General features: G+C 42.5%; 1 protein-coding gene across 1 annotated transcript in view; it reads right to left on the bottom strand.

Annotated features, from left to right (window-relative positions):
* Positions 1 to 14488, bottom strand: part of CFAP61 (cilia and flagella associated protein 61) — a 236047-nt gene that overhangs the window by 101938 nt on the left and 119621 nt on the right. Inside the window, exon 17 of the mRNA XM_068986759.1 lies at positions 1925 to 2052. Coding sequence (XP_068842860.1) covers positions 1925 to 2052 — 128 coding nt within the window. The remainder of the gene's footprint in view (positions 1 to 1924; positions 2053 to 14488) is intronic.

The following is a 14488-nucleotide window of genomic DNA, read 5'->3' as shown; positions in this document are numbered from 1 at the left end:
TCATTCAAAAATGGCTGTACACAACTGTTGTTCAGAATCTTAGGTGAGGAGTCCTGTCAGAACAGGGACGACTTCAGACTACAGAATGGCACAGGCAGTGAAAAGGAAGTTTCCTGAGTGCATCTCACGATTCCTTTCTAGCAATGCAAGACTGCGGTAAACTGACCACAGTATTTAAAGCCTGTGAATTTTGTTCTAATTTCAATAAAGACAGGAGACTTATGGGACTTCCCTGGCAGTCCAGTGGCTAAGACTCCGTGCTCCCAATGCAGGGGGCCCAGGTTCAATCCCTGCTAAGAGAACTAGATCCTGCATGCTGCATCTTACAGTTGGCATGAATGTTGCAATGAAGATGGAAGATTCTGTGTGCCGCAACCAAGACTCAGCACTACCAAATATATATATATATATATATATATATTTTTTTTTTTTTAAATTAGGACTTCGCTGGTGGTACAGTGGATCTGAATCTGCCTGCCAACGCAGATGACATGGGGTCAATCCCTGGTCCAGGAAGATTCAACATGCTTCAGAGCAACTAAACCCACATACCACGACTACTGAGCTGGCACCCAGAGCCTGTGCTCTTCAGAAGAGAAGCCAGCACACCACAGCAAAGAGTAGCCCCTGCTCACCACAACTAGAGAAAGCCCATGCCCAGCAATGGTGACCCAGCACAACCAAAAATTAATTAATTAAATAAATTAAAGACAGGTGACTTATATCTGGTTAACTAAGGGTGTGTTCTGAATAACTGAACAAACTGGCTAGGAAGCAAAAAAAATCTTCCATTAAATGTGAGGTCAAATGAGTAAACTAATCACCTGGGGTTAGCTCATCCCCCTGTCCACCAAGAACAAATACCTTCTAGGGGTCCTTTCCTCTGCCCCTTTCCTTGCTTAGCCCTCACCAATCAGCTAGTGGGGATACCTTTCCCCCTTAGCCCACTCCCCTCTTAGCACCTACAGTTTTGAATGGTAGCCAAAGTTTTCTCATGTGATCTTGAACAAAAGATTTGGGGAAAGAAATATTCTTCTAACTTAGAAGTCTGCATTTCCTCCAAACCAGGGTCTTTGAAAACACGTGGAGGCTTTTTATAAAAGTAACCTGGATCTGAGAAAAGCCAGGTACACACTGGCAGTTCCGTGCTGGTGGTGGAGATACCAGGCCACAAACACAAGTTCTTGGACATAACCTGGGGCTCTTCCTGTTAAAGAGGGACTGAAATTTGCTGAGCAAATAGAAAGCTAGTGGGGGGAGCTGAGAAGCCTCAGGAATCACCTATCCCCTGGCACCCAAAATGCAGGGGTCGAAAGAAACGTCCAGGCCTGCCTGCCACCTCTGAAGCCTGTTCTTGATACATAAAGTCAAAACTGGTCCATCCCCACACCTGCTTGATCACATAGAACATCTGTTAAAATACAAGTTCCCAGGGCCCTCCATGGGACTTTCTTCTTCCATATGTCTACAAGGTCTGGGAATCCACATCTTCAACAAATGCTCTAGGTGATTCTTATAATTCAGCCAAAAAGCGAGCACTAGTATAGAACTGGGCTGAAAAACATCTCGAAAGGGTCAGAGTGACATATACTAGGCACTGTGGGCCACATGGTCCCTGTCACGGCTACTCAAAGCTGTCACTGTATTAACAAAATAGAGACAAAACATAAATTAGATGAGCATTACTGTGTTCCTTTAAAGCTTTATTTTCAAAAGCAGGTGGACCTGCTTTGACCTGAGAGGCTAGAGTTTGCCAACCTCTGATCTAGAATATTTCTCTGATTCATTTTTTATTAATCTACCTAGGCAAGGTATGTGAGGTGTTGAAAAAACATCAGGTCTGTCTTTTCAAGAGACCTTCTCAGGTGTGCGAAGAGAAAGGCCCCTTTAAAAACAAACTAATAAATAAAGTAAAACAACTTACCAAAATACCAACGTTTCTAGGAAGGAAATTCCAACATTGGATGCACCAACGACAACAATCTTGGCATTGACAGTTATTTTAGGTTCCAACGATAGTTTTCTGTTTGTATGGTTCAAGGCATAACCCAACTGGAAAAAAGCACAAAGAGAAAAATGGACTTGAGGAAAACATAGCTGAGTCTGCATTTCCAAATTGGCCATTACTTAACCAGAATATTACCAGCACATCAAACTGAAAAATGCCCCTGCATAGGCCTGAGATTTACAGGAAGGAATGTCAAATAAATGAATGTAAGAATATGGGAATATACCTAATACCTAGGCTGGTGCACATCAAAATGCTTAATCTAGATCACTTTTTGTCTTATCATTAACAGATGTTTCCAACAGAACTGAGGCCATCTATGACTAGAGATGATAAAGTAAATAATCCCACAAGAAGACAGGCAAGCTGCTCCCTGAGAAACTGTAGTTTCATCAAAGACTTCAATCATCCCTTCTGTCCAGGGTTTTCCTGAAACTGTGAATGACTGGATAACAGTACCCAGGTTCTTGATGAAAAGTATTAACTCTATTCAATTCTGCCTCCCTCATAGCATCTGGAGCACAGTAGGTGTTCAGTGATATTTACAGAATGACAAACATGTTGAATGACTAAAGCATATTGGATAATAAGGCCTGTTCAGTCTTTCAAATAACTGAGGGTCAAGGAGGACTCTTGGAAGCACAGAGAGTAACAGATGATTGTTTTAATGCCCGTGGTTGAAAAAATGACCTGGATCGATTTGTTTGGTTCACTTTCCTGCAGAGGCTTCAGTGGGAGCATGAAATGTACAAGGGAAGGTTTTACTAGAAAGAAGTGACAGGGTACTCTTGAGAGAAAGTCAGACTAGAAAGAGCAGAAGACTTTGCTTCCAGTTTTTAATTCATAAATTCAACAAACATTTTAATCTGATGTTTCCTGTGTGTCCGGACAATAACGGTTTGCAGCTGACTTCTCATCAGAAGCAATGGAGGCCAAGAGTCGGTGGAGTGATGTCCACACCAATGCATGTCTCTCGTTCAAGTTCTTATTACATTAGCATTAACTCATCCTCTACGTTAGAGACCTTCAGATCTAGTAGACCAAACCAGTTTTTAATTTTCCCCAGATCCTGGAACATCATGAGTTGGAAGTTTAACAGTGAAGCCCTATGAAAAGCTAAGCTCCCACTTACTTTCTAGTGTCTAAGGCAGCATGGGGTCGCATGCTTTACAATTCACCCAGGAACATGTGTGATCTAGAGGATAAGTCCCCTCTCTCCAGCTCAAGCTAGCCCAGCAACACGAGATAGGAAAATGTCTTGAGAAAAATAAAGTATTAACAGAAATCCAAAACAATGTTCCAAGATTTTAGACTCTCCCCATAATTAACATTGATGGTGTCTCCCAGCATCTATTTCACTCTCTCCCACATCTAATGAGGCACACCATGGATTATGGGAAAAGACAACCCACTCCCCTTTAAGAGGGGACTCTGGTTGATACAAACCAGGTTGTATAATCCCACCCTCCTTGCTCAACAATGACCCAGAACAGACATGTAACCTCTGCTGGCATAATCAGAGTGAAGCTCAGGACTTCTCTGTGATGGTTTAAGAAGAAAAGCCTCTTGCCTTCCAGATGGCTTGGGGTATGTGAAGCCTGAAACAGTACAGTCATCATGTCACCAAAAGGGAAAAGATTCCGGGATGAAGCTCCAAGCGAACAACAAAGAAATAGAACAAGAATTCCTTTCAAATCCTACCTGAACCCCATGCTATCTGTGGGCTCTTTAGTTACAGGAGCAATAAGTACCAGTTAGCTATTGCCAAACAGTGTTATATAACAAACTGCCCCAAAATGCAGTGGTTTAAAACACTGCCATCTATTTTGACTCAGGTAACTCTGAGTCATCAGGAAGAAGGTTGATGTCAGTGGGATTCATCAGGGTTTGGCTCCACTCTGCAGTTTTCAGTTTGGCCTCACATGGCTCTCCTTTTTTAATTCATCTATTATTGAGGTACAGTTAATGTACAATATAAGTTTCAGGTGTACAACTGAGTGAATCATGATTTTTAAAGGTTACACTCCATTTATAGTTATTATAGAATATTGGCTATATTCCCTGTGCTGTACAATATATTCTCATAGCTTATTTTACTTTTACTAAAATTCTTATTTCGTATTGGAGTATAGCCGATTAATAATGTTTTGATAGTTCCAGGTGGACAGCAAAGAGACTCAGCCACACATATATGTGTGTCCATTCTCCTACCTATTTTATCTTTTTTGGTGGCAGAGAGCTGGGTCTGTCCTTCTCATGGCAACACAAAAGTGCAAGAAGGGTGAGTGAAAACAAGAAATACCTTTGCAAACTCATGGACTGTAGCCCATCAGGCTCCTCTGTCCATGGAATTTTTCAGGCAAGAATACTGGAGTGGGTTGCCATTTCCTCCTCCAGGGGATCTTCTCAACCCAAGGATTGAACCCGCATTTCCTGTTTGTTCTGCATTGCAGGCAGATTCTTCACCTGCTGAACCATCAGGGAAGCCCACTTATTTCTTAATAAGGTATTAAAAAAATATTGTGCATGGCCAAAGCAAGCCACAAGGCTGAGCCCAACACCCAAGAGATAGGGAAGCAGACTCCCCTGGAGTGGGAAGAATGTCAAAGTCACACACAAGGGTGCAGCCCAGGGAAGAAGGAAGTGCTGGGAGAAAGATGCAACCTGTCCTGTTTCCTTGATGGTTAGGCCAGTTTGTTTCTTTTACATGCAACTAAAAACCTCCTAAACTGATAGACTTTCTGAATGACAATAATGAATATACCATTTAGGTGAAAGAGTATCTAGTTAACCCTGGTACATCTGGCTACCAAAGTGGACTGTGTTCTGATTAACTTGCAGGACAAGCCTTGGCAGCAGCAGATTGGGTCTGGCAGTTTAGAGGGAAGAAGACAGAAAGCATAGCCCGTGGTATGATGGCATCTAATTGAAGGTCCAATTAACAGACTTAAGATGCAAGCATCTTCACAGAGGTCAGAACCCAAGATTCCTTCCATAGGAGGTGTGTTCAGACATTCCCCTCTGCTGTCAGGAAGTGTACGCGGACACTGCAACACAGGCAGTCATGAAATTCCCTGGTAAAGAATGATAGCTCATTTATGAAACAGCTCCTGAATCAAAGATACAAAGGCGGCCGGGGAACAGAGCAGAATGGCTTTTGTTTCCCTCACAATAGCTTTAACACCAACAGCTGCCAGGCCTTAGAAATCACCTTTCTAACCGCTGAATACACACAGTGGCCTCGGGTGTCAGCAGTTAGCATCAGTACCCACAAGGGTGGGTGTCTCGGGAGAGCAATCGGGCCTCACAATGGTTCTCAGGAAACCCAATTTTGTGCCCAGGCTTTAATTAAAAACATATTCATCACTGGGTATGAAGAAGTAACCTGAAGAAGCCACATTTTCCTTTTGTTAGGATAGGTGGTTTTTAAATACCTTGAAAAAAAAAAACATTCTTTCCAGCCTGGAAATGTCTTTCAGTGACAACTGCAATTGAAGACGGCTTTCAAAGGTTTGTTTTGCCTGTAAGCTGGAAGCTTGAGGCGTTTTTGGAAGAAAGCACAATGTGTCCCTCCTTTATGTTCCTTCAAACTACAGATTTTCACAGTAAAGAAAAACAGGTAAGGAAGACCCTCTGAGCCAAGCCAGGTTTTCCTTCGCTTGGTCTGAACATCTACCAAAGACGTGCTGTGCCCTGGAGATCCTGGTTTATATGCTTGTTTCTGGTTTTATTTCCTTAATAGCAAAGTAAAAATACAAGCTCTATCTATTGACTCATACCTTATAGACAGAAATTAAATGTATTTTGGAACAGTAAGTTATCAAAGATGAAACAGAGGAGTGTCTATAAGCCTCTCCACTATGTACTGTACCAGTCATAATATGGGTGAGAGGTCAGATTCTTACCTCCATGTTCTTTTGAGACATTTATGATTCTATTTTCCTAATGGCATTAAATGAGCATTTTTAGACAAAGGGATGATTTTAAATAGAGAGATGAACAGGTGCCCCAGCAAGAAGGGCTTCCCTGATAGCTCGGTGGGTAAAGAATCCACCTGCAACGCAGGAGACTCGGGTTCGATTCCTGGGTCAGGAAGATCTGCTGGAGAAGGGATAGGCTACCCACTCCGGTATTTTGGGGCTTCCCTTGTGACTCAGGTGGTAAAGAATCCACCTGCAATGCAGGAGGACCTGGGTTCAACCCCTGAATTGGGAAGATCCCCTGGAGAAGGGAAAGGCTACCTACTCGAGTAGCCTGGAGAATTCCATGGACTATACAATCCATGCGGTCACAAAGAGTTGGACATGACTGAGCGACTTTCACTTTCAGCAAGAAGGAATAAACCATACCGCATGTATAGGCTGAACTTTTAAGGCTAAAAGACAAGTCCCTTAAAATAGATTAGGACTCTCGTAATGAGTTTAAAACACAAGCCTTAAGTTCCATCCCTGAGAAGGGAGAAGAAAGAATGGATCATATGGGAAATTCTCTTGGTTTGGAAATTCTAGAGCCGGGGTGAGGTGGGGAGGGGAGAGAGTGTGAAGGTTTCTGAGAGAAGTGATGATAAAGGTCATGTGGCGGGCTGTTGAGATGAGAAAATAGGGAATAGAAATGAGCATGTGTTTAAATTTTAAGCTATTTATCTGTAATCGCCTACAAACTTCTGAATCAGAACACCCTGTACGAGTGAGAGCATGACTCATAGAGGGGTTTCGTCCTTCTCTTAATTCATCTGGTTGGTCTGCCACCCTAGATTATTTGCTTCCTGGAGTCAGAAGCTACATCTTTGTTTTCTGAGGCCTTGTGCAGTTTTAGTTTAGCTTTTGTTTTATCTGAACAATTCCTGCCACACATTTTTGGACATTTGATCAATGATGAAAGGACAGATAGGCTGATTTTTCATGAGCCCTTCTTAAAGGGTGTTGATATAATTTCCACTGATTCCAAATATTTCCTTTGGTGTTTTCCAGATACTTAAATGACCAAACCAATGATTTAGATATAATTAGAGCTTTGTTGTTTAGTCACTAAATCGTGTCTGACTCTTTTGCGACCCCATGGATAGTATGTAGCCTGCCAGGCTTCTCTGTCCATGGGATTTCCCAGGCAAGAACACTGGAGTGGGTTGCCATTTCCTTCTCCAGGAATCTTCTGCACCCAGAGGCTGAATTCACATCTCCTGCACTGGCAGGCAGATTCTTTACCACTAAGCCACCAGGGATGCCCCATAATAAGAGCTACTTAGGATAAAAGTTTATCTGTTTAGTAAAAACAATACTGATGTACAAGCTCAAGTGAGTTTATGCCATGATTCACATACATTTGTCAAGAGATCTTAAAGACATGGTTTTGAGTTGTATGCATATGCATTAACTGTTCTGTGGGGTCAAAAAACTAGTCAAAATATAACTTTGCCTGGTATATACAGACCTGAGTTCTGTGTTTTCATAATTGGTTAAGTTTCTCTTTTGCACTTAGAATCGCAACAAACTCATGACTGAAACTCAATTTCAGTAACAGATCCAAAATCAGAAGCTACTAAAATTACAAACAGGCCATTAAACTAGAAAGCAGTGACAATAAATACAAATGATCCTATACAATAAAACCAATTCTTACTAAAATGCGACATGACGACGTCTATGGTGAATTTTTTCCGACGACACCATTTTGTTTGGGGGTGATGTTCAAACTCCAGGATCACTGGACTAGGCATCATTAGCCTGGCGGCAAGGTTTGGGCTTGTTTTCTTACCTCTGCTACTGGCTGAAATTCTGAGCCTCTTTTCCTTAAATATCCGTTTCCTCAGGTGAAAAATGGAAGTAAATTACACAAGCCTCTGCCTTCCTCAGCAGGCAAACATGGAAACTCTTCATTAAAAAACATCGACAAATACTTGGAGCTTTTCAGGCAAAGATGTTACACAAGGTAAAATTGCATATCCTCTCTCCCATCTGCAATATGAAAGGCAAATCTTCGAAAACACATTTTAGAAGGGTGAAACAAGGAGCTCCATTTTCAGCTCCACAACCATGTGTATCTATTTTTTCTTACAGAAAGCGTCCAAAGACTTCAAAGGGAGCTCTGTCCAGGCAAGAAAATGGAAGATGGAGAGATTCAAAGCCATTAGAAATAGAGTTTCTGAAATTCTTAATAAGCCTATTTTTGCCTTCCAAATGTAATTTTTTTCTCCTTACACTTTTCCATTCTCTCTCTTCTTTTTGAGAACGCCCCCCTCCACTTTCCCCCAATTTGATCAAGACAAATAATGACAGGTTGACAGTGATATAAATATCGGTGTCCATTTCAGAGTTCAAAGTTCACAAACTGGCCTCCTGGGGGCAAAGTATTGCAACATTTACCAAATAAACAAAGAGTAAGGAGATACAGACACATGAACAAGATTCAATAAGTGGGACATCTCTTCCACAGATTTACAATGCGATTTTGAAAAGTCATTAAAAGGCTCAGAAGCAAGGTAGGAACACCATCACCTGTCCCAGCACAGCCTGAGGGGTCTGTCAGGACAGTGCCATGGTTTTCAGCCTTGTTTTCTGAAGGATTCCCTTAATCTTCCTCTCTCGTAAAGAATGGGCACCTCTACCACTTCCTGCAGCTCCAGCACTTAGGGAGAATGCACACTGTTATGTCTCTGGCATCTGCTGAGAGTGATGACTCTGGGACCCCTTCTGACTTGTTTTCCTAACATGGGGATGAGTGTACTCAGAACCGTGCAACGTGGGGCAAGGGGTGAGCTGGGGTTCCTACAGGATCCCCACTGTTGCCCCAGGCACACAGTAAAGTCAGCAAAGTGTATGAGGCCCTAATTCAGCCTTGCAAAATTATTCATAACTCTACCCATGATCCCAATATCTGTTGGAAGGACTAATGCTGAAGCTGAAACTCTAATACTTTGGCCACCTGATGCGAAGAACTGACTCATTTGCAAAGACCCTGATGCTGGGAAAGATTGAAGGCCGGAGGAGAAGGGGACAACAGAGGATGAGACGGTTGGATGGCATCACCGACTCAATGGACATGAGTTTGAGTAAACTCTGGGAGCTGGTGATAGATAGGGAAGCCTGGCATGCTGGAGTCCAAGGGGTTGCAAAGAGTTGGACACGACTGAGCAACTGAACTGAACTGAACTACCCGTGAAGAATTCTTATTTCTTTAAAGAACAATCATGCCTTTACATTCTTCACATTATCCCAGGCAAACAGCGGGAGCTTGAGCCCTAGCTAAAGAAGAGGGTTCCTGGACTCCCCTGGTGGTTCAGAGGTTAAGAATTCTGCCAATGCAGGGGACACCATTTGATCCCTGGCCCAGAAAGATCCCCACATGATTCAGGGAAACTAAACCTATGCACCACAACTACTGAGCCCACTTGCCTTACAGCCTGTGCTCTGCAACAAGAGAAGCCACTACAATGAGAAGCCACTGCAATAATAAGCCCACGAACCACAACTAGCCCTCACTCGCCTCATCTCAAGAAAGTCCAAGTGCAGCACTGAAGACTCAGTGCAGGCATAAACAAATAAATTTTGTAAAAATTAGTTAAAAATTTTCTTTTTTAAAGAAGGGGGTTTCTGTTTCAGTTAGGGTTGGACTTGGCTGCATACAATAGAAAATGCAGCTTAAACACAAAACAATACCTTGAATAGAAGATAATTTCTCTCTTTATGAAGAAGAAATCTGGAAACACATAGTCCAAGGCTATTGAGGCAGAGTCAGACTTCTACCTGCCTAATTCCCCATCCTAGTACATGGATTCTATCCTCAAGGATGACCCAGGATGGCTGCCAGAGATCCAGACAGCATGTCCTCATTCCAGGAAGCAGGAGGGAAAAGGAAGGGAAAAAGGGCCTTCCTTCCAGTAAGGCACAGCCTTTAACCAACCTTTTCAGAATTTTCGTTCCAACTACTACTTCTGTTTCAGTGGCCAAAACTAAGTCATATGGTCATGCCTAATGCAGGGGTCTAAGAAACACATTCTCTTCGTTGGGGCATTGCTGCCTGTAACAAAACTGAGATCTTATTACCAAGGCAAAAGGGGGGAAGGATAGTGGGGCTGACTTGTGGTCTTCACTGTAATTCTTTGCCACTGTGAGTGCTCAGTCACTCAGTCGTGTCCGACTCTTTGTATAGCCTGCCAGGTTCCTCTGTCCATGGGATTCTCTAGGCAAGAATACTGGACTGAGTTGCCATTTCCTACTCCAGGGGATCTTCCCAACCCAGGGATCAAACCCACGTCTCTTGTGTGTCTGCACTGGCAGGCAGCTTCTTTACCATTAGCGCCACCTGGGAAGCCTGGCTATAATTCAGTAAGCTTCTATAATTCAATGGGTGAGTTTCTTTAACTTGCATTTTTAAAATATTTTTGTTATCAGCTCCATCTCTCTGACACTCATACCCCCCACCTGTTCATTATCACTATTTGCAAATATTTTAAAAATTCAAATTATTGCCACCCCATGACATTCACTGGCGACCGTTCTTACACATTTATATCTGGGGTGGGGTGGGGGTGGGGAAAGTGTTTTGGAAGTTGAGTGACTTTAATGGATTTCACCAGTTCTAGGGTGCACATTTTTTCCACATTAGCATCCCTGGAAACAGCCTCATGGTCGAGGTCATCTCAGCCGTTGAGGTCAGCCAGGTAGCAGCAGTGACACAGTGTGCAGTGCTGGGCACAGGTGACTTGATCAAGGCTATTCACTGTCATCATTTCCAGAGAGTCATATGCATTATATGACAACATGGAATGAGTTTAACTGCTGCTGACAACGCCTTCAAAAAGATTACAGCATGATTTGGCATCGAAATGAACACTTATTATGTTCCCATGAAGGCCTGGAAACCACACAGCAGGGTGCAAATTTGATATTAGTGAAGCAAATATTAGTCATTGGAGAGAATGGCTATAATTCCGTATTTTCTTGCAATGCAACAATCGAGTGCTTTATGGGAGCAAATCAGGGATGATAGATGCCTACAAGTAGACAACACTGTGTCATATTTTGTTACCGAGACACATGCAAAAGTTTTTTTCTTTTCGCATCCCACAGCAAACAATGCAATTGAAGGGAACATAAATTGGCTCTCCTCTCTGAATAGACGAAAGAAATTTCAAAGCAATAAGACTTGTATGACCGATTTGTATGCTGTTCAGGGCTCTCATTAAGACACTGTGTCATAGTTTGGCCATGTTTTTTTCTCAACAGTACATAAAGTAAGAGTTTTTCTTATAATAATGACATCTCGGGTATACGCTAAGTCGTTTCAGTCGTGTCCAACTCTTTGCGACCCTATGGACTGTAGCCCACCAGGATCCTTTTGTCCACGGGATTCTCCAGGCAAGAATACTGGAGTGGGTTGCCATGTCCTTCTCCAGGGGATCTTTCTGACCCAAGAATCAAACCTGTGTATCTTATGTCACCTGGATTGGCAGGCGGGTTCTTTACCACTAGCACCACTTGGGAAGCCTGTAATAATGGCATCTTAGATTTGATAAAGGTTATTAAATTCACTTGTTTTTAATTAAATAACATATTGAACCAGTAGCTCATATTATAACCACTGAAAATATGGTTGCTTTGATGCAATACTCGAACAGAGGCAAAAGGAGATCCACATTTGGCTTTTCAGAGACCCAGAGACTCACTGATTCCCCAACTTGAGGATGCTAGCACAGGCTCCAGGATAACCTCCTGTGGCTCCACATCCCTCCCTTCCCATTTTGAAGAGGTGCCAAGTGTTTATAAATGTCTTCTGCACCCCTCATCACACCCAGCAACTCCTGTCTGTTAAGGTTCAGCCACTTGGCACTAGAGTTATCATCTCCAATACAATGTCAGCCAGAAACTGGAGAAATGATATCACTGGGGTGAACAGACAGCAAAAGGTCGGCCAAAAGCAAATCCATGGCAGAGAAATGGTTTGTAGAATCAATGACCTGACCTGTATTGCTCTAAAAGCACAAATCACTATTATATCCATATCTCTATAGCTGCCTAACCACTCTCCACCTCTAGAGCCACATGAGAGACCCATTTGTAATGGAATAAAATGAAGGCTTGGCCTCAAAGGTTTTGAAAATACTCAAATTCAAAAGCAATGAAAAGCATTGTTCCTGTCAAAGAATGCCCTTCTGAAAATTACGACATTTTGCTACAAGTACCCCACTCCAGTACTCTTGCCTGGAAAATCCCATGAACGGAGGAGCCTGGAAGGCTGAAGTCCGTGGGGTTGCTGAGGGTCAGACACGACTGAGCGACTTCCCTTTCACTTTTCACTTTCATACATTGGAGAAGGAAATGGAAACCCACTCCAGTGTTACTGCCTGGGGAATCCAGGGGACGGGGGATCCTGGTGGGCTGCCGTCTATGGGGTTGCACAGAGTCGGACACGACTGAAGTGACTTAGCAGCATCCAAGGACAAAAATGGTCCTCTCCATTTTTGAATGGGCTCCCCAGGTGGTGCTAGTGGTGAAGAAACCACTTGCCAATGCAGGACATATAAGAGACACAGGTTTGATCCCTGGGTCAGGAAGATTTCCCTGGAAGAGGCCATGGCAACCCACTCCAGTATTCTTGCCTGGAAAATTCCATGGACATAGGAGCCTGGTGGGCTACAACCCATATGGTTGCAAAGAGTTGGACACAACTGAAGTGATTTAGCACGTATGCATACAAATACTGAATACAAATGAATATATGTATGTTTATAATATAGAATTTGAATGTCTTAATAATTAGGTGAGGAATCAGAGAAATATATGAGTGATAAGTTTATTCTCTTGGGGTTCTCAAGGCAAGAATACTAAAGTGGTTTGCCATTCCCTGGAGATCAGTGGAGAAATAACTCGAGAAAGAATGAAGGGATGGAGCCAAAGCAAAAAAGAATAGCCAGCTGTGGATGTGACTGGTGATAGAAGCAAGGTCCAATGCTGTAAAGAGCAATATTGCATAGGAACCTGGAATGTTAGGTCCATGAATCAAGGCAAATTGGAAGTGGTCAAACAGGAGATGGCAAGAGTGAACGTTGACATTCTAGGAATCAGAGAACTAAAATGGACTGGAATGGGTGAATTTAACTCAGATGACCATTATATCTACTACTGCGGGCAGGAACCCTTAGAAGAAATGGAGTAGCTATCATGGTCAACAAAAGAGTCTGAAATGCAGTACTTGGATGCAATCTCAAAAATGACAGAATGATCTCTGTTCGTTTCCAAGGCAAACCATTCAAAATCACAGTAATCCAAATCTATGTCCCAACCAGTAATGCTGAAGAAGCTGAAGTTGAACAGTTCTATGAAGACTTACAAGACCTTTTAGAACTAACACCCAAAAAAGATGTCCTTTTCATTATAGGGGACTGGAATACAAAAGTAGGAAGTCAAGAAACACCTGGAGTAACAGGCAAATTTGGCCTTGGAATGTGGAATGAAGCAGGGCAAAGACTAATAGAGTTTTGCCAAGAGAAGGCACTGGTCATAGCAAACACCCTCTTCTAACAGCACAAGAGAAGACTCTACACATGGAAATCACCAGATGGTCAACACCAGAATCAGATTGATTATATTCTTTGCAGTCAAAGATGGAGAAGCTCTATACAGTCAACAAAAACAAGACCGGGAGCTGACTATGGCTCAGATCATGAATTCCTTATTGCCAAATTCAGACTTAAATTGAAGAAAGTAGGGAAAACAACTAGAACATTCAGGTATGACCTAAATCAAATCCCTTATGATTATACAATGGAAGTGACAAACAGATTTAAGGGACTAGATCTGATAGACAGAGTGCCTGATGAACTATGGAATGAGGTTCGTGACATTGTACAGGAGACAGGGATCAAGACCATCCCCATGGAAAAGAAATGCAAAAAAGCAAAATGGCTGTCTGGGGAGGCCTTACAAATAGCTGTGAAAAGAAAGAGAGGCGAAAAGCAAAGGAGAAAAGGAAAGATATAAACATCTGAATGCAGAGTTCCAAAGAATAGCAAGGAGAGATAAGAAAACCTTCCTCAGCAATCAATGCAAAGAAATAGAGGAAAACAACAGAATCAGAAAGACTAGAGATCTCCTCAAGAAAATCAGAGATACCAAGGGAACATTTCATGCAAAGATGGGCTCGATAAAGGACAGAAATGGTATGGACCTAACAGAAGCAGAAGATATTAAGTAGAGGTGGCAACAATACACAGAACTAAACAAAGAAGATCTTCATGACCCAGATAATCATGATGGTGTGATCACTCACCTAGAGCCAGACATCCTGGAATGTGAAGTCAAGTGGGCCTTAGGAAGCATCACACGAAGAAAGCTAGTGGAGGTGATGGAATTCCAGGTGAGCTGTTTCAAATCCTGAAAGATGATGCTGTGAAAGTGCTGCACTCAATATGCTAGCAAATTCGGAAAACTCAGCAGTGGCCACAGGACTGGAGAAGGTCAGTTTTCATTCCAATCCCAAAGA

The sequence above is a fragment of the Capricornis sumatraensis genome, chromosome 15 (genome assembly GCF_032405125.1).
Source record: "Capricornis sumatraensis isolate serow.1 chromosome 15, serow.2, whole genome shotgun sequence".
Lineage (NCBI taxonomy): Eukaryota > Metazoa > Chordata > Mammalia > Artiodactyla > Bovidae > Capricornis > Capricornis sumatraensis.
Note: the sequence above shows the minus strand (reverse complement) of the source record. Positions and strands in the feature narration are given on the sequence as shown.